Raw genomic sequence first — 27,275 nt, 5'->3', positions numbered from 1 at the left:
GATTAAAACTAATAAAACAAGTTTTAAAAAGAGACTTTTCCATTTGATTACATTTTGTATGATGATTATGCAGAAAAAGTAGAATTGGGCTGAAAGATCTATCACTTTATCACCTATTCAGGTTGTAAATCCTGTTTTTAAAAAGTAACTAAGTAATTAATTACTTTTGAAAATAAGTAATCAGTAAAGTAACGGGATTACTTTTTGGGGGAAGTAATCGGTAATTAGTTACTGATTACTTTTTTCAAGTAACTTGACCAACACTGGTCCCCACAGGGCTCCTCGATCACAGAAGAAGAAACGATCAGAATGATTTTGTTCAATAATCATAACTTCATGCATCGCTCCGTCATCTGCTGCTTTTCTAGTCCGGGTCAGGCTGCGGGTGCAGCAGCACTTCCTCCAGCTTTTCCAGAGAAACAATCTCTCCAGTGCGTCTGCCTGGACGTCTCCTCCCAGTAGGACATGAAACACCTGAGGAGGCATCCTGGTCAGATGCCCGAACCCCCAACTGGCGCTCTTCATAGCAAAGGAGGCATCAGCTTTACTCCAGACGCCAGATAGAGGAAGCTCATTTCTGCAGGATGTAGCCACCATCTCACTCTTTCAGTCATCACCCAAAGCTCGTGGCCGAGGGTGGGAACAAGAGGCTGAAACACTTCCTCCACACAGGGAAGCAGGTCATCCCTGGCGCATTTACTGAGCTTAAAAAAAGATTTTAATTTCAATGAAATCAAAAATAATTCAAATAGTGGGCATGCTGTTGTTGTGGGAGGTGCTATAGGCAGCGAGGGGAGAGCTGAAGGAGGACTTTCCCCTCAGATTAGGCTCGCAGGTGCCTGCCTCCGTTTTATATAAAACGCTGGTAGCCTGGTTTTTATAGACCGTCTGCAGGAAACCTTCTGCAGCACCCATCGTTCAAGATCCTCCAGTGACGGGATTGCAACGACATCACGTGACTTTTCACGCTTATTTTATAAAAAGTTGCATCATCGTGTTCGATATCGTCTGCCTCCTGAACACCTGAAGCCTTCAGTGATGATCCACCAACGATGAATTATTAATGATCAAACATGCTTAAAGCAAAGGTCTCAAACACTGAATAAATGATCACTATATGAAACAGATTATACTGACGACGCAGAGCTCTCATCTTTTCCACGTTTTCTTTCATTATTTTCTGTATCTTAATCATAAAACAAGCATTACGTGGAGAGATGAACGCGATCTCGTTGAAATCTTACCCATAAAACTCCAATAACCCCGAGTTTGCTCTCCATAAACGAGCCGGAGCTTCTGCGACGTTGTGCTGTTAGCTGAGAGTTTTTAATCTTTGCCCTCGCTGCTTTTCACGTCGCTTTCTAATCAGGTTTATCGGAGTCTAAAAATACACCCGGAGGTCTAATGAGAGCCGGAGCACTGAGCTGACAGGCCTCTCGACGGCTGCCGCTGGAATCGTTCGGCGTGTCAGACGCAGGAAAGAGGCGACTCTCTCCACAACCTCTTGAGCCCATTAGATTCCTGCAGAGCTGCTGCTCTAATGAGCTGTGATACGGCCGACACGTCGCCATCAGCACAGGTGAAGGATGGAAGCGAGCTCCCAATTATCCGGTGTGCTTTAAATGCACCGACATGGATCGACTCTCGTACCAGCTTTACCGATGAAGCAGGAAACAACAAGTCATTACAGAACTACAAAATGACCTCATCTTTGAGCCTTTCATTTCTGTCCTTACTTACAGACTGTATATTAAAGATGGAAGCAGCAACTGTAACGTTACCCTCTGGATCTGGGAGTCGTCTCATGTGAAGCATTTTCATCTTGGTGTTTTGAAACACGCGAGGCGTTTAGAGGCCCTGCCGTCCGTCACTCAGCTCCCTGTGCAGGTTCCCGGGTCGACGTCTGCGTCTGTGTTCACGTTTCAACCCTTTTCTGATAGCAGCTCAGCGTCCATGTTTACGATAATTAGCCACAAATTCTGAATGAGGAAAAACGGCTCAGCAGTGTACTCAGTGTTCTTCCTCAATAGGTTTTATGTTTCCTTTAATTGCCGTCATCTTGTCCTGTCATGTTTGCATCTCATCTGATTATTTTAGCACTTTGTTTTAAATCTGCTACATAAATAAATTTGACCATGTGCATTCATTACCTCTACACTGGACTATTGTAACTCCCTCACTCCTCTCTTTACTAGGGGTGGGTTTTTATAATCGATTTATCGATTAAAATCGATTCTGGCTTGGATAACGTAAAATCGATTCATTAAATCCTGAATCGATTTTACGTTATCCAATTTGCTTCGACCACGATGCACAGCTCTCTCTCTCTCTCTTCAACAACAGTTTCCCGTCTAAAAATCTGTTTTCTTCATTATTCGCTTGCTTGTTACGCACAAGTCTACCGTTGTTTACAGGCTGTCGGCCGACGTTTTTTTCCCGTTTACATACTTCTGAAAAGAAAACCTAATTTCTGCCGTTCAATGCTGAACAAATTTAAACTTTTTAAAATTATACAAAATGCAAAACGCTCAGCCTTGTCTCTAATAAAACCGCTGTAACTTCAGAGGTAATGTTCATGTGTTGATTAATGGTTTTCTTTCGTTTTTGATCGACTGCAGAATATTTTTATAAAATCCAGGCCAGGAAAATCACCTTCATGTTTTTCTGTTTTATCTTTAGCTACTTTGACACAAAGGCCTCTGCTGTGACGCTCACACCTTTGATAAAGTCTTGCGTGTGTCAGCTTCCTTTTCATAGATACAAAAATATGTAAATGTACTGATCTGAATTATAATATTTCTGACTGTCAAAATTTCCCAGATTCAAATCGAATCGATTCGGGACCTTGTGAATCGGAATTGAATCGATTCTAGAAATCAGTGATGATACCCAGCCCTACTCTTTACCGTCTGCAGTTAGTACAGAGCGCTGCTGCAGCCTTTTATCAGGTGTCAGGCTGCATCATATGACTCCAGTTTTGCTAACTTACGCTGGCTTCCTGTGAAATTTTGCATTGATTTTAAAATTCTTTTACTCATAAAATCTTAAATAACACAGCCCCTGGATATTTAACAGAACTTCTTCATTTGTATAATCCTATAAAAGCACTAAGATCTTCTGACCTGATGCTCTTAATGCAGCGTAAGTCTGGGTTGCAAACCAGAGGTGATCGTGTCTTTGCTATTGCAGCTCCTAGACTGTGGAACAACCTCCCTATTGCATTCGCTCTTCTGAGACCGTTCAGCCTTTTAAATCTCGTTTAAAGACCCATCGTTTTACTCTGGCTTTGATGTAAGATAGTTTGATTATTTGGTTGGTTTCTATGGTGTGAATGAGACTCGGCGGGTCCAGGGATCATAGGTTTGTCCCACCACGACACACCCCAACCCCTGAGTCCCCGTGTTTTTAACTAGGCGGGCGTGTTTAAGGGTGCCGGAGACCACGCCCACCACAGCAAATTTTCTTATTTGATTTATTTCCTAACTTGATCAAAACTGTTGTTTTTAAATGTGCTATATAAATAAATTTTGATTTTTTTTATTTGATTTTGATCATCATTGTCGGGTCTTCACCTCGCGATATTAAGCACGGTGAGGCGATTGTTGCTGTGATTTGGCTCCATGTGAATAAAATGTATTTTGATTTAATGGAACACTAAGAGTGAAACATCAGTGGGTGACATTTCAGATGCTTCCCCATATTTCATATACAACCAGCTCAGAAACCAACAAACCAACATCATGTTGTATTCTCTGTGCTTACTGAGACAGACCCGGCTTTCACTCTTTGAGCAGGACGACCGTTTTCTCATAGACTTCTACACAGTCTGGGCTTTTCTGCACACCGGAGACATAAACCGCGTTTCAGAACTGGAAGCTACGGCCATATTTCATGATGTCATCTCCATCAGCAGCTACAGAAAGCTTCTTTTACGTCTTTCGCACATGCAGTAATTCTCTAAATGCTGCAAGACCCACAAACGGCAGCTCAGATGCTTCGGAACAGCCACAACTCCCAGAAACTGCACGAATGGATCTGACTGGGAAACCGAGGGATGCTGCAACACGTCGGTCAGACAGGCCCTGCTTTATATTCTACTGGACGCTAATGCAAACCATAGTTTACAAAATGATCATCATGTGGTACTGAGAACATAAACTAACTCAGAATTTACCGAGCTTATAATTTGATGAGCGGATGAGTCGCCCCCTGCTGGCCATTATCAATAGCGCAGGTTTAAACCACATGTTGGAATAAGTTCATCTATGTTGGTCTGCTGGGTAACATTGCTGTTTATGTGTAAACTATTTTCCTTTACAGCAGCTGGGCTCCACGGTGGAAACATTTTGCTGCATAAATAAGAGAAATTGAGAGTTGGGTGATTAATCTTTCATCTTCCTGGTCTCCAGCAGCCTTTCATTTCCGATCGCCGCTTTAATCAGTCCCAAGTACAAACAAGCGCACGCAGACTTCAGATCAGCTTCAGATGATCGACAACGATTCTCCGAGTAACAACGGAGCAAAATTAAAGTGAGATTTGATTGTTCTGTTATCTGTTCTCGGTCAGCAGAGCTTTGTAGGGTTTTTGTAATGTTTTTGTCAGCCTGTTGTCATTAAATGTTTTCTGAATTTCGCTGTTATCGCTCCCTGTTTTCTCCTCTTTGTGAGCAATTTCTCACCATGAAACAAAAGCAGCCCGAGAGATCCTCTGGTAATCACTCCTCGTTATCACTCGAACATTAAAACCTAGTAAAGGTTTTAGCTTCTTCTCATCTCTGGCAGATCCTTCCTCACCGAGGAACCCAAACAGAAACCCGCCGATCATCCTATCCATATATTTAGGAATATTAATATTAAACATCCCTTAAAACGCACCGATATGAGAAACATTTTCACCGTTTATACTTAATAAGATCACATCTTTCCTGTACTTCCAACTCCTCAAGCATAGCCACTATTTTCTATGTTAAACTTACAGCTCCACATGTTTCTTTTATGCCTCGTGCTGATACTTGAGTAGCTTTGCATGAATAACTGTTTAAATTAATCACTTTTAACTCCTGCTGAGCCTCAGTGCAGCTACTGAGTTTTTGCTCCTCCTCCTTTGAGCCAAATTTCTCCTCATTGGCTGCCCCATAAAGTGGGTGTGGTTTTCATACTACAAGATGACATCATAGAGAGCAAAGAGGAAAAAAACTGTCTGATCCATCACATTTTCAGTGTATATGAGATGAATTAAACAGAGAAGGTTTAATTGAGACTCAGTAATACATTAATAACTTCTCAGTGCTCTGCAGCTTCAAACCAGCACCTTCAGGATTTGGATCAACATCAGTTGTTTTATCTGACTCCTTTCAACAAACGTGATCAGACTGCTTTAAAATCATCTGTCCATGAATCGTTCGTCACTATGAATGTCTATTTTATATTACTTTCTTTCCTTCAAGTTTCTTGGTCAAAATCTAAACAAACTCCTACAAAATCAATAGATAATGTTTTGGCCGACTGCATATTTTACCGACTTTTCTCTTCAAACATCAATAAAATATGCAGTTTGCCCCGGGGCGACCAAACTCTGCTGCAGGTGTTTGTTTTACTGCACAGGGAGTCTCGAGCAGCAGAGCCCGGCAGGTCAATGTCTCGTGCTGTCCACTTACTTCTGGAGAAGGAGACCCTCCTGACCCGCCGACACACTTCAGAGGTGTGCTTCTCATACCAGAGGTGGCTGTCGTCACAGTACCTGCAAGACAAGATGACAGCATGAAGCGCTGACCTTGAGTTTCTGCTTCAGAGTCAGCTCGCCACGAGTGGGAACTTCAGCTTTCAACAGACAGAAATCAGGCTTGTTTTGAGCCACGTGTCCGAGCAATTTCAGAATGAAAAAGCAAAAACAGTCTTCACATGGAGGTGGTGACGGTCTCTGATCACACCAAAGCATTCCCAAAACAGCGAGCAGACATAAATCTCTCCAGGACGTCCTGAGTTTGCCCAGGAGGTCTCCACCAGGTAACACATGCCTGAAACCCCTCACCTAGGAGGTGTTCCTCTCAGGTCACTTCAGATGTGTCATTAAGAAAGGAAAAAAAGGTTTTGGCAGCAGGAGAATTAAACCACCAGGACTTCCACCCTGAACGCTGCCCACAGACCACTTCACCTCCACAGCCCGACCTGCTGAGCGATCGGGCCAAAGAGCCACGGTCTGGCCTCTTCCTCTGACCCGGCTCCAGCACGCATCCTGGGGAAGGTAACTCGCTCTTTTCTTCTTCATCACTCGTAGTAAGAGCTGTAAGCCCCAAACCAGGAGAATGGCACCGGCGTTAACCCTCAAACAAGCAGGGTAAGAAAAGTCAGAGCACCTCTGACGCCACAAGGATTACACCAGGAGCTCAGTGAGGCCCCGGCTCAGATCTGGGATGTCAGGCATGTTTAACCACGTGGGGGCCAAAAGAAACTACTGAGCATCATTTTGAGTTATTTCAGCCAAATCGACTGACCTGTCGCAACATTGTTTCACTTTGATTTTCAGCCCTCTGCAGGTCGATAATCTTTGTTTCCGTCAAACAGCATGAATAACACATCCAGTCCTTATCAGTGAACATATCCAGCATGATTTCTTCTCATTTTCTGAGCAGTGCTGATTACATCGAGAACACAAACAGCTTCGTTTTAACATTTGCTGCTGTGAACTGTCACGAACGACGTCAGCCACTCGTTCTTGTTAAGAAAGCTTCAGAAAGCTTCACCCTGTAATTTCTGTCTACCTGTGTGTCTCTGCCTCACTGCCGGGGTTTATCGTGGTCACCTAATGAAGTGCAGCTGAGAGAAATAAGTGATGCGACACTGAGCAGGAGTACGGTTCAAAGCGCCGTCTGCAGCGGTGCTGTCTGAGGCAGCAGGGGGAGTTTGCCGACCTTTTCATGCGCGTCTTGTGGCTGAAGGGTCTGCACAGGCACTGGGAGAAGAACTTGCACAGCTCGAGGACGCAGGGCTGCAGCTTGTGGGCGCCGACGGTCGTGGAGGCGGCGGGGACGGACTCGGCGCTCAGCTCCGGCCTCCTCCAGGGACAGCCTCTCGACACACAGAGAGAAGAACGTCAGTCGTGAAGCGGCTTAATTAATCTGTGTGTTCTGCAGGAGAAAATCTAATTAGGAGGTGATGTCCACAGACAAAGGTGATCGTCACATTAAAGAGAATAAAAATAGCATAAATTAACCTTTAAAAGCTCACAGAAGCAGTGTGGAGCCGCGGCTTAATCACGGGTAACCTGCTGCAGCTTCACGGCTCCTGATTATCATACAAATACATTCAGATGAATTTTAATTGCGTCCACGTGCTGCACGTTTTTGTTCGCCTTGCAAACAGGATCACGATGAGATCAGGAAAAATCTTTTCCTATTCAAGTTTAAAGCAACAACAGGGATGTTTGGTCGCTGGTTTGGAAAAGCAGCACAAAGGATTTCATCCTTGGAGCGTGATTAACGTCAGCACACAGAATCTGCTTTTCATACATTTTAGAGAACATATTACAGACGGTGTGATGACGTGAAGGCGTGCACACTATCGTCATGTCTCTCTGATTGGAATCGTTTCCAGCTGAATGAAGCTGCAGTCAGTCGGGAAAATTTCAAGAAAGTTTCTTGAAAAGCTAAAAAACCCGAGGGTGAGGAGTTTCCTCTGCAGCAGGGGCAAAGTTCAGAGTTCAAACACTAAAGGTTGGCTGAGAGGAGACCTTCATGATGAAACCTGAACAGAAACATACGCAGTGGACTTTGGACCTGCAGAGAGCTGGACTGATACGTAGGAGGAGTCCAGATGTGAGATTTAAGAACTGTGTTTGTGTGAGGAGCAGAAGCTCGATGGATTCATCTGCAGGCGTGATGACAGGGAGGTGCCCAAAGCTGCAGTTCCTCTGACGTCCACTCGAGGCGGACTTCAAACTCCCACAGAGTCGTGTTAAAATGTTCACCTTTACAGCAGAAACACGTCCTGAAGCAAAAACACCTCCTGCCTCTGAAGTTTCCTCCTTTGTCACAACTGCATGACTCACCTTTTTCAATTAGATCAAGCTTAAAGTTAACGTTGGGGGTGTGGCTGCTTTGATTGACAGGTAGATGCTGTTAGGTGTCTGCTAGGCCCCACCTCCACGTCAGTAAGTCAGCTCTGCAGTCTTTGGTGTTTGTGTTTCTTCATTTTTCCCATATTGACTAACTTTTCTTGGCAGCCTCAGTAAACCTCAGTTCTCTTCTGTCCTTTTGTCCTGCAGCTCATCCAAACCTCCATCTGCTTCTTCTCCATCACACTCCAGGGGTCCCGTCCTACCGCCTACTGCTGCTGGGGCTGTGCCCTGCGATGTAGCTTCTAATATTTTATAACTCTGTGCTTCAATAAATGATGTTCAGCTCTCTCAGAGTCTCTCTCCTTAAACTGCAGTCACTGAACCCGAACCATCGACCGATTCTGGAGCAGTTTTAATGCAAACATCCAAAAAGTCTGTGCTTCACTTTTGGTGAGTTAAAATTCTGGTATTGTGTTCGTCTTTCACTTCACACTAATTAGCAGATGACTGCGAGTGTGCAGCTCACTATAACTCAACGATAACTCAGCTCTGAAACATGGAGGTGGTGAAATGCTAAGGTCCCAGCTGCTTGGAGCTATTTAGTTACATTTGTAACATATTGTAATATTAAGTTTACTTAGTTACTGTTCCTACTGTCTTGGAGCAACTGTAACCACATAATTTCCTCTGGGATTATTCTAATTCTGCCACGCCCATCTTTTATTTACAGTCTGTTTCCATGGTGACACACGGAGCTGTGATGGTGCGGGAGAGCCTCAGGCAACAATGAACCCACAGCAGCACGTGAGGTTTGAGGGTCATGTGACTGACGAACTGCTGAAAACCTGACGTGAACTCGTGAGTTCAGCCAACAAGTGTCAGTTTTCCTTCTTCAGCATCATCGTAAAGAGGAGAAAGTCTTCAGTCAGCAGGTGAACTCATGCTTTTCATCTGAGCTCCTGTCTCCAAATTTACTCATTTCATTTTAATTTGAAGAGAAATAAACACAAAAGCAACAACGACCTGATTTGCAGCGTTCCTGAGTGTGTGTGTGTGTGTGTGTGTCAGTCAAACATCAGCCTCCACAGGCCGACACTCAGACACGTGCAGCTGGGTGACAAACGCTCGTTTCACTGCACGCTAATGACTCGCTGACAAATTGCACAGGATGCTCCGGCCTTCTGATTGTTGCTAGGCAAAAATCAGAGGAGGGGACGGGAGCATCGGGGGCGCAGCTGTTATTTGCAGTGTGGTGTTACTGCCATCTAGTGGCTGTGCTGGGAAATGTGACGAAACACACTGAGCGCCTCACAGCTGATATCTTAGGAGCCACAACCGTCACGTGCTGCACCGGGCACGTCAACAGCAGGCGCCGGGTTTGGACTCACTGCTGGTAACAAGTCGGAACATTTCTGTAACTTTTCTCACTCATTTGTTGGACAAAGTTTACGTCACCGTCACATTATTTACCACATTCCTGTCCCAGTTTGTCCTGAAACCGCAGAATGGCTGTGAATGAACAGATGACACAAACAAAACCTGAGATATGCTGAATTCACGCTGCCTACGTTTACATAAAAACACCGGCGGCGTCAGCCTCCATGTGGAGACACGTGTGGTGTCGAACTCCTGCATCACATTGTTCTCAACTTATAGTCACAAGAGTTTCAGAAACCTTGACCACTGATTTTAACCTTGGGGTCAAACTTATCAGAGATTTTTAGTAGATACACCCACAGTAGATGCTCCTACGTCACCTCGTTCTCACGTTCCCACACTTGCATGTCCATGCCGCCCGTCAGGTCATGATAATCGGCCGTTTACAGCTGAGGGATAAAAATCCAAGAAAATATACGAAGGGTGTCCCAGCAGGTCCTGGGTTTGAATCCCGCCCAGGGCCTTTCTGTGGGAGTGTGTGGATGTTCTCCAGCCTCCTCCCACAGTCAAACACATGCAGTGAGTGTGAACGTTGCCTCTGTGTGTCCCGTCTTCCTCCCTGACCTATGATAGCTGGGAAGACTCCAAGTCTCAACTACTACTATTATTTATGCAAATTACACTACATTCAATTAGTGAATGTGCATTTCACATATTTTAATCCATTGTCACATAAAATTGTCTTAAAGTACGTTAACAACTGGAAACTGTTGACATTTGAATCCGTGTTTATTTTCCTCACGATGTAATTATGGAATTTCATAACGAGCTCCTGGTTTACGCCGAGTGCAGCAGGCGGATAAACGCTGAACGCTTGGCCTTAATTTGACTTTAACCTCTGCAGCTTAAAACCCATGAAAGCTTTCACACAGGAGGCTGCGTTACCATGGTTACTATCTGCAGCATGGCTTCCCGTGCCACACACACACACCTTTCTCCGGGCTGAAATTGAATCAGTGCCGCTGGTGTGTCCAGAAATGACAAAGGAGGGCTGCGATGTGATTAGAGTCGCTTTGTGAGAGCAGGTCAGTGGGCGGAGTCAAACTGTGGCTCCAGTGATGTTACACAGGTATCCATTCATCAATAACGACATAAAATCACTCGTCTGTCCTTATGTTTCCCAACAAGCCGCCATCATGGGTCACAGTGAAGCCGTCGCCATCTTTGCCTGTCCTGGTAAAACTGTGAGAACTTCTTCAGAACTGAAGAAGCTTCTCGGACGAGAGGAGAAACGTCTCCAAGAAACTTAAAGAAGTCCAGATGTTATCTCATGTATTCCTCTGGTGCAGTTTTGGTTTTATTGGTTTTTTATTCTGGTTATTTGCCACATTCATCTTTTTTATTTTGAGAAACACACACGAGCATCTTCCTCACTGCTGAAGCTACAAAATAATTCATATTAAAATATCTGAAAGAACAAATCGTTTACCTGGTTTCTCCGTCGGCTTGCTGGGAGTTGTAGTTCCTCTAACCAGAGGCCCTGTAGTCCTCCTGGGCACTGTGGGTCCTGCTGAGGCTCGCACAGGTGGAAGTCTCGTGGGATGAACTGTGGACGTCGTGTGCGGGGCTGCTGTGCTTGTAGACGCCGGCGTGCGGATCAGACTAACTGCTGGTGAGAAGGTTGAAGCTCTGCCCGGTGTCGTGGGTAATCGTGGTGCTGCTGTGGTGGGAGCTGCAGCAGTCGGAGCGGCGGCGGCGGTGGTTCGCTGTTTTAAGGTTGTAATTGGTGCTAAAGTTGTTTTTTCCTCTATACTTCCACTCTGAGAAGATGCCACAGTGGGCGTGGTCCCCCTTTGTGTCGTTACAGCTCTTGCGGTCATGCTTGGTGCCGTGGGTTGCTGGGTTGTCTCCGGCGTTTCGGCTGTAGTGTAACTCTGAGGCGTGGCGGTCGTAGGCTGTGGAGCTGTTGTGACCTTCGCTGTAGATGCAGCTGCTTCATCCACAGCTGTTGGTGAAGCTGATAAACCAAGAGAAAGAAATAGACTCAATTTTCTGTCTCTACAAGAGTGAAAGCAGGACGCAGCCATCATGGGACTGAAGACAGAACCACGTGTTAAAAAATAAACACGTTTACAGCCTGAGTCAGCAAACTTAAAGGCTTAAAGGTGTCCTCGACTCCACCTCAGCAAACTGGACCTCTCCACTGTGTCCATGCAATTTAAACGTTTAACAGAACCTATGCATATAACTGTAATCTGTATACAGTCATATAAACAGCAAACAACAACAATAAACAACAAAACTACTTCATTAAACTTCACCAAAAACAAACAAAGCAAACCGAGAGACAGCGAGTGGGAGCATCAGTGGTCAGATCATCATTTTAGTACATTACAGGATTAAAAAAGGCTCGATGACCACCGAAGACCAGATGGGGGATGATCACAGGATCTTTTCCATGGTAAAAAAACCCACACCTTTACAGGAAAGAAACACCCTTCAGAAGGTAGCTGTATCCAAGCACAGGGAAGACAGTTTCACACTGAGACGCAAACCAGTGCTGAGTCTCAAGGACGGAGGCAGAGCAACAATGAACATATGAAGCTAAGATCAACCTGCATCAGAACCATAAGAAAAAAAGCGCACAGGAGGCTTGAACAGGTAACAACGTACATCACACGACACTGGCTGTAAAACAGTGACGCACAGACGCATCGCTTCCTTTAGCCAATAACTAATGTTTCTTAATCATGTGACACGAGACTCGACCACGGAGAGAGCGACACACTCTGCTGAGATTCACAGCTCAATAACATGACCAGTGTTGGGAAGGTTACTTTTAAAATGTATTCCATTACAGATTACAGAATACATGCCTCAAAATGTATTCTGTAACGTATTCTGTTACGTTACCCAATGACAGTAACGTATTCTGGATACTTTGGATTACTTAATATATTATCATGCTGTTTACAACTACATGAATGTACTATTGCTGTGATTTATTACTGTTACTGAAGGTCCGCGGCTCCGTAGTAAAGGGACCTCTGGCTAATACGGTGGGTTCTGTGTCGGCTCGTAGCTGAAAACTAGCTTTACTTTGTTGTCTGGGTCAACTTTGCTAGCAGAGACAGAGAGAGGCGTTGAAAGGCTGCTCCAACAGAACTTATTGTTTCAGAGGAAAACACGAACACGGTGTACAGTCGAGTCTTAATAGCTTACTTACAGCTGGGCTCGTCAGGCTCTCTTCTTGGCTGCAGTGGTTATTATTATATTTACATGCTTCCAGCTCCCGTTTCTGCTCGACGACAGCTCGTACTTTTCCTTTTTCTCCTCCCTCACAGACACATAACGTGTATGGCAGTCCATTCTCCCTGCAGCACGGACTACACTGCCCATGATGCTACATTCTTTAGAGCTATACCTGTAGCATTCTGCCTGTTAGCTTAGCACAACAACAACAACAAGGCGCTCTCTCACCCAGGAAACACGCAGAGAGAGTGTCACCCTGTAACCATGGCAACCGTAACGCTGCCACCTGGAACAACAGAACGTAGCTGTCAAACAAAACCCAAACAGTCCTGACCCGCCACAATATGAAACAGGGAAGTACCGCCGTGTAATCCATTTATTTCAACAAAGTAACTGTATTCTAAATACCACCTTTTTAAACGGTAACTGTAACGGAATACAGTTACTCATATTTTGTATTTTAAATACGTAACGGCGGTACATGTATTCCGTTACTCCCCAACACTGAACATGGCTGCAGTCGCTCCGTGTGCTCAAAGATCTTTTTGGTCTTCCTCGTATTTCTCACACAAACAATTTCTCCTAAAATTAAAACCTAGCATCTGACTGACTTCATTATATTTTTAAAAACCTGAACAATCTCTTATTTAGTGTTCATTCACGCATATCCTTTTAAATGTGCTTCCAGTTCTTTCTTTTACACATTTGGTTGTGAACAGAGATAAACCAGCTTAATCCTGATTAAACTTTGGAAACCGAGTCTGGCCCGAACTTCCTGACAGATCGAGCTGTGAAGACGAGCCAAACGCTGAACGCCGGCCTCCTGGAGAGACTCACCATGAGCGGTTGAATGGACTCTGCTGGTTAGCATGGAGCTCATCCCAGGTGGAGAGATGTGACTCTGATTCGTGGGCAGTTGGTGCCATTCTGAGATTTAAAATAGACAATTTGAAGAGGAGAATTAAGCGGCTCTTCGAGCGTCTGGTTGATGACAGCAGATGCTTGAACGGGCCTGTTAAAGGTCCTGATGTACTCACCGACAGGGAGCCGGAAGGAGATGTTAGCTGGTTCAGAAAGACAAAGTGGGGAAAAGAAAGTAATGAAAAAGAAGATCTAATGATCTCTACACTGATCTGCTGTTTGTTTTAATCTGCCACCTGCTGGTCGTCAATGAATCCGTCACAAACCAGTAAACAGACCTGTGTGCGGTCCTTCCACGATGGTCTGGTTGAAGAGCGGCGTGATGGAGCCGACGTCCCACAGCTCAGGCACCTCTCTGCCTGGACAAAACACAACGTCGCATTCAGACAGACACCTTCATCGGCAGCATCATCATCAGCCCCATCTTTGATGCCAGAGATGTTAAACTCATTTTACACGGACTTACTGATCCAACGTGGGCCAATCAGTGAAACTCCAACCAACAAAGTTTAATTACACATTTAGAAAAAGAAAAAAGGGGCAATTTCTACAGTATGTCTCAGCTTTCTACGTGATAAAGATGAAATAAATGTGTCAGTATGATGTAAACTGTGTGTGTCAGTAGGAGAAGCTGCAAAACATATGAAAAGTTAAAAACATAATAAACATATGTCCTCCTACTTCTTTTACAAAGCGGTCCAGCGGGCCCCGGGCCTTATGTTTCACACCATTGCCTTATACACTATATGAAAGATTTTTCAGGTATACTACAGGAGCATTTATAAGGTTTAGTCATATATTTTATCTCTTTAATCGCTCTCTGAGGTCTGTGGAAGATAACAGAAGCTTCCCCACCAGGGGGCGCTGTTTTACCATCTGCGATTATCAAATGTTTTTGGATCTGCTGCTCTTTGACCCCTCTGCAGGATGCTTTGCTGTGTTAAAGTGTAAAAAGAAAAAATGTTTTGTTGATGTTTACGTGATATCTCTTTAAAACCAAACATAGAGGTAAGGTCACATGACTGTTCTGCTGAGAGCATTTTTAAACGTTTAAAAACAAACACTTACAAAAAGTTCCTCATTTTCAACCTCATCTTATCTGATTTTTGGCTTTTAAAAATGCTTTACCATGAAATAAATCAAGGAGAAAATAAAAATGTGATACACACAAAGGAAACACCCTGTCGGCTCTAATCCTGACACTAAACTACTGGAACATACCTCCAAAAGTTGATTCTGTTCATCTGGACGTAGCGTTTTCCGTTTTTCATCACTCATCCAGGTGACTTCTTCAGTCTCTGACTGCAGGTTTCAATCTTATAAACAGTACATTTGCATAATGACTGAAACCAGCCCACTGAAGGAACAATGGGCTGGGAGGTTAGGAGTATCGGAACAGTTGAGACGCATTTTTTCGAAACACCGGGTCTCTGTGGCTTTTAAACCCCAAAACACGCTGCGCCAAAAATTGGTCCACCCCAAGGATCGGGTCCCCCGACACAAACAGAGTAAGATAGTGTACGCTGTTAAGTGCAGGAGGATTGGCAGGATTTATACATCGGGAAAACCAAACAACCTCTGGTGAAGCAGATGGCACAACACAGAAGAGCTACCTCGTCAGGCCAGGACTCTGCAGTCTATTTACACCTACAGGCCAGTGGACACTCTTTCAAGGATGAGGATGTAACATCCTGGACAGGGAGGAACGCTGGTTTGAGGGCGGAGTCAAGGAGGACATTTACGTGAAAAGGGAAAGACCATCTCTGAATGGAGGAGGGGCCTAAGGGTACATCTGTCACCATCTTACATGCTGTGATTGCAGCCATTCCCCAACTCTCTGTGAATGGGACTCATGGCCATTGATCAGTGGTCTTTGATCAGTGGGTTTTGGTCAGTGGTTGTTGATCAATGGTCATGAGAATTAGCATAATTATGATTAAGGAACTGACCTTCCAGCCCATTGTTCCTTCAGTGGGCTGGTTTCAGTCATTATGCAAATATCCTGTTTATAAGATTGAAACCTGCAGTCAGCTGAGACTGAAGAAGTCACCTGATGATGACGAAACGTTTCTCCCAGAAAACGCTACGTCCAGATGAACAGAATCAACTTTTGGAGATTTACTTTCCTGGATGATTGAGAATGCATCAAGACGATACTGGAATATACCCAACACATTTCTTACTGCTTGTTCTCAGAACAATAAAGATTCAGCTTTTAAAAACTGTCTTCAGGTTATAGTTTCACACCGGGTGTCAGTCTTAGACGTGGGTCAGGAGCAGGAAGAAAAGGTTTCTACTTCCAGACCTCTGTGAGGATTTAAAATAAGCATGCAGTGTCATTTCCCCAGGCCTCAGAACTTTACTCAGGACAGGAGGCCTACACATACCCATCTTACCGGCCATCACGCAGATGTAGATACAGTCCGAGTTATTCCTCTGGCTCACTGAGACACAAGCAGACAACACGCCGTTAGCCGGAGACACAAACACATCATATAGCGTTTCATTTAAACAGCATCTACCACCTGAGAGGATCGAGGAGGATTTAAAGAGCTCGTGCAGGTAACTTGTAGAGTTTCCCATCACATCCAGCAGTATGGCTGTAAAGTCTGACGGGAAACAAAAACGAGTTTACATGCGGCAAACTGCACAAAGCGTAAAATGAGGCCGAACGTTCGAATCCTCCTGCCTGTTAGGTCGTTGGTCTCGTTGGTGACGCAGTAGCAGAATCGCCTCCTGAACACGCTGCTTTCTATGCTTCTCACACTGGAAACTGCAAAACACACAGAAACTGTTCAGAAGTCATTCAGGGATTTAAAGTTTAAGACGTGTCAGGACGACACGCCTACAAACATCTGCTGACCTGCTTATTTCCAGCTTGTTAGCCTCAGCTTCTGCTAGCAGAGCTTTGCATGATTAACAGTTTAAAATAATCCTCTTATTCTGAGCATTGATGCAGTTCAGTTTTAGCTCTTCTCCTTGGGCTTCCGGGGCCTTTGCCCGGCTCAGATGAACATATTAGGCATGTCTCCTCTTGATGACATCATACAGATCCCACAGCAGGAAAAAAACTATGAAACTGTCCATACACTGACCTCACGACTGAGTGGATGACAACACAGCCACCACTGGAACAGGAGATATATGACAGATAATAAACAAAGTGACAGAATAAGTCCTCCTTAACAAAGTTTGGCAAATAAGATTATTTCTGTAATATGTTAGGACACGTGCTCGGTGTTTTATTTTGCAGTTTTAAATAAAATAATGGCTTCTTCCCTTTCTCAGCCTTCACCAGTGCATCAAACTTCACGACTGACCCTAAAGGTAACAAACTGACACGATTAAAGAGAAAGTCTCGTCTTAAGAGTAGAGATGGTTAACGTGCGGTGGTGTAATTACTACACGTTCACACCACCAGATGGCAGTATAGACAAATGCAGCCTTCACACGCGTTACTCTTTCCTGTCTGCAGACGTTTGTAAGGAGAGAACATTTACTGTTGTAGACCAACAGGGTGAGTTTGTGCAGAGCCAGGGAGCTGTAGGACGTGACGCTGAGCAGAGAGAAGAGCTGCCGGGAGCCTGCAACACAAAGCAGGCGAACATGTGAGCTCACACAGCCGTAGATGCATCATTACATACAGGAGAGCACTGCGTTCACTAATGAAAATCTCATGATTAACCCTTTAAGACCTACCATAGAACCAAGTCCGCCAGAGCTTATATTATATTTTTACATGCTGTGGAGCCATTTTTGGGAGCATTTCAAGTTGCTATACATCAATACAACCATTACAACCTAAATTGTAATAATATGTCTGCATTAAGTGCATAGTAATTACATAAATTGCAAAAAAGTGCAATAAACTACAAAAAAATTGAAAATCGTTTTTGTTTTTTTAACATATATTTCTAGTTAGAGAAATTTAAGAGGCTTATCCCTCAAAACTGTAAATACAAAAAAGTTGCACAAAATAGTTTCCCACCACAGGAAATTTATTTTGAGTGTCTTCATAGTTTTATTTTTGAAATACACCAATTTTTATATACTGCAGGAAAAACGAAAATAAATATTATGATGCAAATTTGCAAAAAAGCAGCATATGCATCAAAATAAACTATTTCCAGCAGTGCAATATGAGTCCTAAGCATCCCAGAAACCACACAGAAAGTCATAAAGTCAAAGATAACTTTTAAAAACACCAGTATAGGCTCATGAGGCCCTGATGGTAAAAAACTACATTTCCGCGAAAATGACGTCACTTGCGGTTTCGGGCAGGTCATGGAGGACATGTGAAAGTTTGCGCTGACGTCTATTCCAACGTAGGAAGTGTTACAAACAGCTGATCGGATCAGCAAAGCGTGTTTCTGGAATATTATGTTTTTGTTGCTGCAAGTGCTTTTTATGCAGTTTTTGCAAAGCTATATGTGGAAGGAAACTGTGACCGAGGACAAGCTGATGGCATAAGATGTAAGTACAACTCCTCCGGTTTCATATGCGAAAAAAATTATTGCGCTAGTTCACGTGGTTGCAGAGCTACCGGGATTTAAAAATAGTTATGCAAAACAGAGCGTGCTGCTCTGACCGGTTTTAAAGGGTTAAGGAGAAAGGTGCAATAATCAGTAACAACGAGAGGACGGGGTCGATGTTGCGACCTCGTCAATGAGCCTGAAAATCTAAATCAGTTAAAATGTTAAAACTGGGCTGAAGGGAAGCTGCTCCTTTAAATGTTAAGTCCTCTCTGCAGTTAAACAGAAGTGTGACTCTGTGGTTCAGACCTGAGAGACAGCGACAGGACAACGTACCCGAGTGGCTGGAATTTATTAAAGTATTGACGAGCGGCGTGAGGTCGATGGCAGCGGGGTCGATGTGCTCTGCTGGGATTTCTGGGAAATAAAAGCAGAGCGTGAAGTCAGCGGGAGCTCGTTCTGGGTGTAATCTCCATTATGGAGACAGCAGCATCAGCAGAATGAGCCAGTGTAATTACTGGATGTACTGGAAGGGGAAAAAAAGTGACAGTTACCCAGAGGAATGGGTCCCCGGGGGGGCGGGGCAGTTATTTAAACAACACAAGGTCAGTGTAACAGTGAGTCTGATCGGCATTTCACGGAGCAGGTTCACAGATGTTAGCTGATGACTTCTCTGAAGCGTGCGTTGGTGATGACGGTATTTATAGACAAACTGCTCCTCTGGGACGTTTCGGGGTTTGAGTTGGTGAGCTTTGGACTGTAGCCTGATAAATGGCACATTTTATGCAAATTGACTGAGTTTTAGTTACAAAAAGGAGGATTTTTTCCACATATTTCTTAACATCGACCAACTGTGCCCTCCATCCATCACCGCTGCAGCCTCCTCAGCAGAGGCCCAGACCTCCACCAGCAAATCCAGGCAAACACCGAGGCGTTCCCAAGCTAGCTGAAAGATAATCTTCAGCAATTTGCCAGGAACTCCTCACCGAGGAGGTGTGCAGGAGTCAGATTCCCAAACCAGATCAACTCGTTGAGCTTCACCGTTTGGAGGAAGCTGCATCCTATCGGTCACTACCCAGAGCTCGCGGTTGTTCGTGGGCGTAGATCGAGCAGTAAATCATTAACTTTGCTTCCACGCTCTCTCTTCACCACAACGGATCGGTCTGTCCATCTCCTGCTGTTCCCCCCCCCCCTCACTTGTGAACCGTCCCAGAGCTCCACCCTTTCCCAGCTGTGAAGCTTGGTATTCATTGACTTTCTATCCATCCTCTTCCACTTATCAAGGTTGTGGGGGGCTACCAGAGGTCGAGGGGGGAGTATACTGTGTTGTTGCAGGGCCAACTCACAGAGACATACAGACAGAAAGGCCGCGGCCAGGTGGAGGTGAACCCAGGACCTTCTAAGGTGTTAACCTTATTAAATTAATATATTCAAATATCATCTGGTTAAAGAAACAATATGAAAAAGAAATCTGACATGTTCAGTGACTCCGTCTGTGCTGCAAATCCAGAAAGTTTTTATTATTCAGAAACTGAAAACCTCAAACCTAGTTTGCTGGGGGACAGTCGTGACCTTTAAAAAGATATTCTTATAAAAACACACTGAAGCCAGTTGTGTGCGCCTCCACATCAACTGTGTGTAGTTTTTATTTTTGCTGGGTGACAGCGCTGCAGTCGAAGTACTTTGTGGGTCTTTAAAGTTTTTGTTCGAGCTGGAAAACAACACGTTGAAACATATTTGGCATTTGTGAACAAACAGAATGAGAAATACCGGTGGAGTCAGCAAAGTCTCTCCTGTGCCTGTCCTGCTGCTGTCTGCAGATCAACGCTGGAGGAAACAAAAACAGCAGTTATTACTCTTATTAATAATTAAACCAAACAATAGAGCCTTTACAGCCTCGGCCTACCTTGGCTCACGAGCAGGAGTATTAAAACTGCAGAAACACAGATTATGAAAGAGAAGCGTGGATGCTGTGTGAACCTCCAGGAGCCTGCCATGACTGCTGCAAACACAAACAGCATGCAAACGTTCACTCAACATAAAAACACAGCTTTTAGTGGGCTACATGCACAAGGCCACCAAACCCTGTGAATTTGCATCTCATGTAAGCTGCAACAGTCAGCTCATATCAGAGACACGTTGCTCTGCAGAAATCAGCCTCACACACAAACAGAGCAGAGAGCCAGGAGTTAATGCATTTTATTTGAAATTACAGTGTAATCGAGTACTTAAAGCTAGGTGAGAGTAAGGATGTAACAGGGTGTAAGTCAGGCTTTTACAGGAAACAAATAATTATACTGTAAGTAAATGTAAGAACACTGTACTGTACTGGAAGTACAGTGTACGTACTTCTAATGGAAATGCATGAGTCCACTCCATAATACAACCCCACAGAGTGGAGCATATTTATGATGCAAGCTGTGGAAATAATGATTGTTTTTCTGCAAACTTACCTTAAATTACTTACAGTATCATTATTTCTTTGTTTCCTGTAAAAGCCTGACTTGTTGTTGGCACTCTGTAGTGTACCTGCCTTTAAGTATTTGTAAGTAAATATAATTACATCAGAATTTTAAATCAGATGCATTGAAATTCAGTTTGATTACAGGGGAATTACACCCTTAGTGGTGGCCCCACCAAAACAAACTCAACAGAATGAGGCCATAAACATCTGTGTGTAGCTCTGAAAGCTAATAACTGAAGCTGAGTTGGGGACTGGCCGTACTTTAATGTAATACTAATTTAAACCATTAGGTGGTGCAGTGAGTCTAGATAACCTTTATTAAGCAGGTAAATGATGAAACACGTTTCTTCTGTAAAGAAAGTCTGTGCAGGAAACAGAGAAGAGGCCAAAGAGAACTACAGGAAGTTAAAGATCCGGAAACATCTGAACATCTGGTGATGAACGAGTCGGCCAATTAAAACACATCAGCCTCTCTCTGCACACTGCAGGTGAACTCTGTGCCTCCATCAAACACCTTTAAAAGAGCATCAGGTTTGTGTTTTAAAAAAAAAAAAACACTTCCTGGTCCTTCACAGTGACGTCATGATGACTCTATAATCCCACCAGTGGACCCAGTGCTCCCACAGAGTATCGGTAAAGATTTTTAGGAGCTTTTACATTAAATTTTCTTGGCATCTCATTTGTGTTTTGTGCGTTCAAAGAAAGTCTTCTTCAGTCACTGCATTTCTGCATTTCTTGACTCATCAATTCAGAGCAAGATAAAAATCACACACAGTCACAGGTTTCACAAATCAAAGTCAAAGCAAACTTTTTCTTTTCAAAGTGAACCGTCTGTTTCCTTAAAAAGAGGAAAATATTGTTTTTACAGCAGCAGCACTCAAAGTTCACAGCATTCAAAATTTTAAAACTAATTCTTCGATAGTTTGACCTGCCATATTATTATTATTATTATTATTGGCTCCCAGCTAAAATAAAACCAGTGAACACGTCTCACCTGCTGCTTGAATTCACCTGCAGCCCTGCGGAGCCTCCACCAGCCTCCACCCTGCGGTCACACACCGGCGGTCAGATAACGATTAAACGACGCCTGTTTTCTCCCCTCTGAACATCAGCGGGCTGACAGCTCAGCGAGCTCTGGCTGCAGGCCGGGTACTGATCCAAACTCACTGCTGCAGCTGCACTGCAAGAAATATCCAACTGCAGGCGCTGCACTACACTGCCCCCCAAAGGCAGAGACAGGAACTGCAGGAGGCTCTGAAAGCCTGGAGATCGACTTCATGTGTTTGACGGTGATGAGAACAGAAAACTGCACTTCAGCAAGTCGTTTTGACCATGTCTACATTCCTAATTGCTGCCACGTGATTGGCTGGTTATATATTTGTGTTAGGGAGCAGTTGGACAGTCGTTTCTGTAAAGCGGCAGGTCAGTGTAAATTTAGTCAGACACCTCAGGTGAGGCCAGGCTGCTGTGTGTGGCCTCTCCTCACACCTGTTTTCATTTAACACGAGCTAATTCAAGCTCTTTTCATTTATTTGGTCCAAGTTTCATGCATCCTGCAAATAAGCTGCTGGAACTCCAAATGTGTGAATCACACCAACATACAACCACCTCACTGAAACTTACTGAACTTGTGTAAAAATCTAAATCATACCTGACGTGTTTCTTCAGTCACACCAGATGAAACCCATCAGGTTTGGTACTTAGCCTGAGTCTGTGGAGAGTTTATTTTTATTAGGACATTTCTTACAGTGTAGGTAAGTGGCCATAATAAGCCGCTGGAGTGACATACGAGCCGTGGGGAAGAGCAGTGAATGAGAGGAGTGAATGTGAGTCTTTAATGCCGGGGGATCGGCGGGCACTTTGGCCATCCTGGCGTTCACATTCAGGCGCGCAGCGCTAACTGGCAGTCAAGGCTGCTCAGGGCCTGGGAACAGCCGCCCCCGGGGAACAGAAACAGACTTTTAGCGCATAATTCTAACAAGAACGAAATGAGACGAGCTAATGAGTGAAAAACAAGCAGCACACGTGTCCACTGACGTTTGTGTTCTGGGGTGGAAACGTTATAAAATAAGAATCCTAAAAATGAGTTAAACCAAACAGCCTCGGCTGTGAGCGAAATAATAACGTTCATCTGAAGGTTTTCAGCCAGAGGCCACGCATGAGAGTCAAGCCTGAGAACAAAAACACTGCAAAGAGACAAAACAACAACATCACAGAGACACGTGCAAACCAACACAGCAGAAATACATAAAACAACAACTACGAAAGAACGTACACGTGAAGGAAAAGCCAAAAAATGCCACAAACTGATGCTAAACAAGGGATGAAAAATAACTGCAAAACAGAAAAATGTCAGATAATAATGGGAACACAAAGACTCACAACACGATGCACACGAACAACAAAAGCCTGCAAACTGGTCCCAAAACGAAGAGACATGAATGTAAAACAACTACAAAGAAAGAAGCAAAAGTACTGCGATACAACTAAGAGACGGGACACACAACAAGCAGAAAAGTACACAAAATCACTACAAAGAGACATCAAACAACTACAAAGGGCTGCGAACATCACAACTAAGCTCAGACACACACAAGGACAAAAACAGCCAATAAAAAAAGCACGTTAACTAAGACGACATGCAAAGCAGATGCATCACCTCAAATATTGGACACACAAACACAGCAAATGCACACAAATCTACTCCAAAGACACACAGCGTGTCTGCAGAGGGCTGCAGGACATTTAAGAACAGCGACTTTATACCATGGACACCAACAACGAGTCCACGGGTGCAGAAACGATGCAGCCTGAGTGATTTCAGCAGCATAAATCCAGCCTGCAGATAATAACCACACCGTCTGCTTTCAGTTCAATGCTTTATTAATAACTGGTGCAATTGAAAAGACAAAAAAAAAATTAAAAAATCAAGTAAGAATACATTTGCATATTATATCATCAAAACAAAATATCCAAAGTGGTCTAATACAGAATAGAAATGGTAGTTTATTCTTTTTTTCAAACTGGTATGAGAAAAATGATGCACAGCTCTGAAGGCCACTAGTGTAAAGTTGTCCAAACTTCCCTTAAATGAAACTTAAGAACAACAGAACTGTTCCTGACCCAGAAAAGCTGCCGTCATCAACCAGCACAGAGCTGTCAGTAACCTCCCAGACGTACGTTTGCCTTTTGTTTCTACTGCATTTCGGCTGCATTTAGACGTCGCTCCTCTCAGATTTTCTTCCTGCATCGTTCCTGTGGGAGAAATACAGGAAGTGTACGGCCCAAGACTCTGAGCAGAAGTGATTTTATTTATTTGTTCATTTGCTATTTATCGAGCACGTGTTTGGCACTTTTACAAATATATTCTTTTTGTTTCGAACCTGTATTCTGCGTAATGGACACCAGGGGGCGACTCCTGTGTTTGCAGAAAGACTTCTGGTCTTATAGAAACGCCTGATGAGTTTAGAGCTTTGGTTTCTAGTTTCCGGTCATACAGAATAAAATATTTGGGGTTATTTTATAAATCACGTTCAGTGAGAAGCTCATTGGCTGAGGACTCGGTCAATTACAAGTCGTCAGCCAATGAGTGAGTGGCTTCGTCCATCACGCCTGGCTTAACTAACCAGCGAGTATCGACTTCTTTTTAAATGTAGCATTTACAAGATATTCTTGGTCTTGAAAGCTAAGCAGGTTCGGCCTGGTCAGTATGCTGAACACCAGGTTAGGAGGTCTGCTGCAGTTTTCTTCCTGTTAAAAGGGAGTTTTTCCTCCCCACTGTTGCCTCAAAGGGGGATGCAATTGTTGTGTCTTTACCTTTTGTTGTGATTTGGCAGTATATAAATAAAACTGAATCAGTTTATTTTTTACAAACTGCTGTGAGACTGCACCGTGTCCATATGCAACATGCATGCAAAGCTTTCTTCTTTGTCAGAGCAACGTGTGAAATTTTATCTCTAATTGTTTTGGAGGTCAAAAGTTCTTTTATAGCCGCTAAACTCGACAGATAGATCGTCTTCTTATCAGCTAAAAATTCCAAGTAGAAATCTTGTAGGTGAAACTTTACAGTGTCCAGCACCCTGCTTTGACACTTATCACTCATGTAATTTTGCATTTAACCTCCAAGGACCTGGCGTCCACATTTTAGGTTGTCTAGACCAAAATACTACATTTTCTCATTTTCGTCAAAAGCAAAAAACAAACAATTCATCAGGTCCCAATCAGCCTAAATAGCAAAGAGAATGCACGCCATGAAAGCGTTCGGGTCTTAGGAGGAATATTAAGAAGATTTTGGAAAGACAGTTTGAGAGTCACATCAAAACCCTGCAAATTGTGAGGTTTCATCAAACAGCAAAAGATTAGCAGGTTAAATATTTCAGTGTGTGGACAGCGTGTCTTCTTCCATTGTTGGTGCTTCTGCCCTGCAGCTGCTCCCCCAACTGGAACTGTAAAATATCAGCCGCTGTTTGGAGGAGAAAATTTACTACAGCTACTGCGCTGATTTTCTATCAGTCTTGGCTCCATAGATCGAGGCCGCTGAGCAATAAACGCCTGTAAATGCAGCCCTCCACACAGTTATTACCGACAGCTTTGTGCTGCGTTTTGACAGCCGTAGCGAGAAAAGCACGACCAAATTAAATAATTGCATTGAAAGAAACACCTGTACTGTAAAAGGCCAAGGCACAAATAATTTGTAGCAATCAAAATGTCCATAAAATTACAGGTTATGCAGAATGTGCCGATCAGTGCATTGCTTGGTATGCAGTTACAGTGAATACAACCCTAACAGAATAATCACAGCGAGTACTATTGCCCTCTTAACTACACGGATGCCATAAAGTGCTCCTTTTCATTCAGAATCGATGCACATGCAGACGAGTTCACACACGGAGAGCTGAAATAAATGACGCACAGTGTAAGTGCACACGTGAGGGCAGAAATGTGGAGAAAATGCTCGTTTTAGGTGCACACGTGTTTCGGTTAATGGCTTTGAATGTTGGGGAAAGAGTCAGATTCAAGCCAACGAGAAACAGTCACGTGATCGAGTATTTGCTGATGTGCTGAGCATTTTAAAGTTATTTTTCCAGTTTCTCCAAGACTTGGCTGCTACAACAAGTACCAAGTTGAGCCAGTTTTTACGTGAAATTAGTCAATATCTTAATCCCGACACACAACACTGATACCAAGAGTGTTTCCACACACAAGACTTGGTCAAAATCTACGTTTGTGGGGGGATTTTAAGCCTCTTTGGCTGTTAAATCTAACTCATAGAGTACTGTTTAAAATAGTGTGCTGTTCCTCAGAATCACCAAATGAATAAACGCTGCAATGCAAAGAGTGCAGACACATTGGTTACAGTGTTACATGCCAAAAAACACCCTCTCAAACTGAAATAATCCTTCATCCTCAAAGTAACAGATATTAAATTGCTAAAACAAAGTGGATCTATTCTGCTCATATTTTATACTTGGGCTCTTCTAGAGTAGCTTTGCACAATTCAGAGTTCAAAATAATCCCCATTTATCTTCTATCAGTGAGCTCTCTTAGCTCCTCCCACTTTGAGCAAACTTTGCACTGACAGGCTGCCCCTCCCAAACAAATTATATTAAGAGCAGGTGGGCGGGGCTTACTGTGCCTTAGATGGCCATATTAAGGATATCTACTCTCCGTGACATCATACAAACCCAAGCAGAGAGAAAAAAAGCAGCATTAATTCACAGGGATTGGCCGTTCATACACTGGCAGAAGGCAGAACGGATCCACTTTAACCATCACATTAATTCACCAGTATGTGTGTTGATCAGAGTTTGTGTTTTGGAGGTTACGCAGACAAATGCAATGTCAAAATAAAGAATAAGGCTGAAGTCTGGACTGTGCACTGATGCCTGAAAAGGTGATTTTTCAAATGCAAGTCAAAAAAATAGCTCTGAGCTGTCACACAGCATCCCCCCCCCTTATTGTCAAATAATGAGCACACTGTTTAAGCTTTAAGAATTAAATAGCCAATCATGATCACCCGAGGTCAGCAACTTCATTTCATCCCATCACACTGATTCAGAAAAATAAAAAAGACAAATTGACGACAAAGCCATGAGTACACGAGAGAACATCGGGTTAGTAAATGTTTAACTCCTCCAGTGACCTCATCAGCTGATTTAAACCTCGTCTACAAGCCAGAGAAGCAAAGGGCTGATTCACAGGGCAAAGCAATGGGACGAGTCACCAAAACCCATTCAAAGTCACTCTTGTGTCCGCTTACAGTGTAAAGTAAACGGAGACACATAAAGTAAAATAGGCCTGGTGCCAAGTGTGCAAATTGGTTCAACTTCACTGGAGTGACTCACACCTCAAATCCCCTTAATAAACATTATTGAACAGTTTTGTATCAGAGGCTGTTTCAACAGAACATCTGTTAAAGTGAGTGTTCATCAGCCACCAGGTACATCTACAGATGAGGTGACTAACAATTCCCAAAACATAAGAATTTAACTTTTATTTCCAATGAACGGTGACCAATGGATGTTCTAATTCCACTTCTTTTCATGTTTGCCCAGGACAAAGAGTTTAATCACTTCCTGCTTGAGGTGAAGAGGTTTCTCCCGAAGACGTGACTGGAGAACGTTTGGCAGGAAAATCATACAGAGTAATAACATGGCCACTTACAGGACAAACCCTTCACTACAAAACAGCAACACAGTATCATGTTCAGACATCGTTTCAAACACGCAAGACG

General features: G+C 43.6%; 1 protein-coding gene across 2 annotated transcripts in view; it reads right to left on the bottom strand.

The window, feature by feature from the left end:
* hhla1 (HHLA1 neighbor of OC90) overlaps window positions 1-27,188 on the bottom strand; it is a 29,828-nt gene extending 2,640 nt beyond the window's left edge. The window contains exons 1-13 of one of the 2 annotated variants that reach the window (XM_085140865.1): window positions 19,985-27,188; window positions 19,849-19,905; window positions 18,415-18,495; window positions 17,107-17,190; window positions 16,296-16,379; window positions 16,132-16,215; window positions 15,994-16,050; window positions 13,885-13,965; window positions 13,723-13,749; window positions 13,523-13,612; window positions 10,923-11,450; window positions 6,912-7,068; window positions 5,658-5,740 (exon numbers count right to left, since the gene is read on the bottom strand). In XM_085140865.1, the coding sequence (XP_084996991.1) occupies window positions 5,658-5,740; window positions 6,912-7,068; window positions 10,923-11,450; window positions 13,523-13,612; window positions 13,723-13,749; window positions 13,885-13,965; window positions 15,994-16,050; window positions 16,132-16,215; window positions 16,296-16,379; window positions 17,107-17,190; window positions 18,415-18,495; window positions 19,849-19,905; window positions 19,985-20,099 (1,528 nt within the window). In that variant the 5' untranslated portion in view covers window positions 20,100-27,188. Of the gene's footprint in view, window positions 1-456; window positions 5,741-6,911; window positions 7,069-10,922; window positions 11,451-13,522; window positions 13,613-13,722; window positions 13,750-13,884; window positions 13,966-15,993; window positions 16,262-16,295; window positions 16,380-17,106; window positions 17,191-18,414; window positions 18,496-19,848; window positions 19,906-19,984 lie in introns of those variants that run through there. The other variant, XM_085140864.1, reaches the window with a different exon arrangement.
* Between the last annotated feature and the right edge of the window lie 87 nt (window positions 27,189-27,275).

Source organism: Neolamprologus multifasciatus, chromosome 18 (assembly GCF_963576455.1).
Source record: "Neolamprologus multifasciatus chromosome 18, fNeoMul1.2, whole genome shotgun sequence".
NCBI lineage: Eukaryota > Metazoa > Chordata > Actinopteri > Cichliformes > Cichlidae > Neolamprologus > Neolamprologus multifasciatus.
Note: the sequence above shows the minus strand (reverse complement) of the source record. Positions and strands in the feature narration are given on the sequence as shown.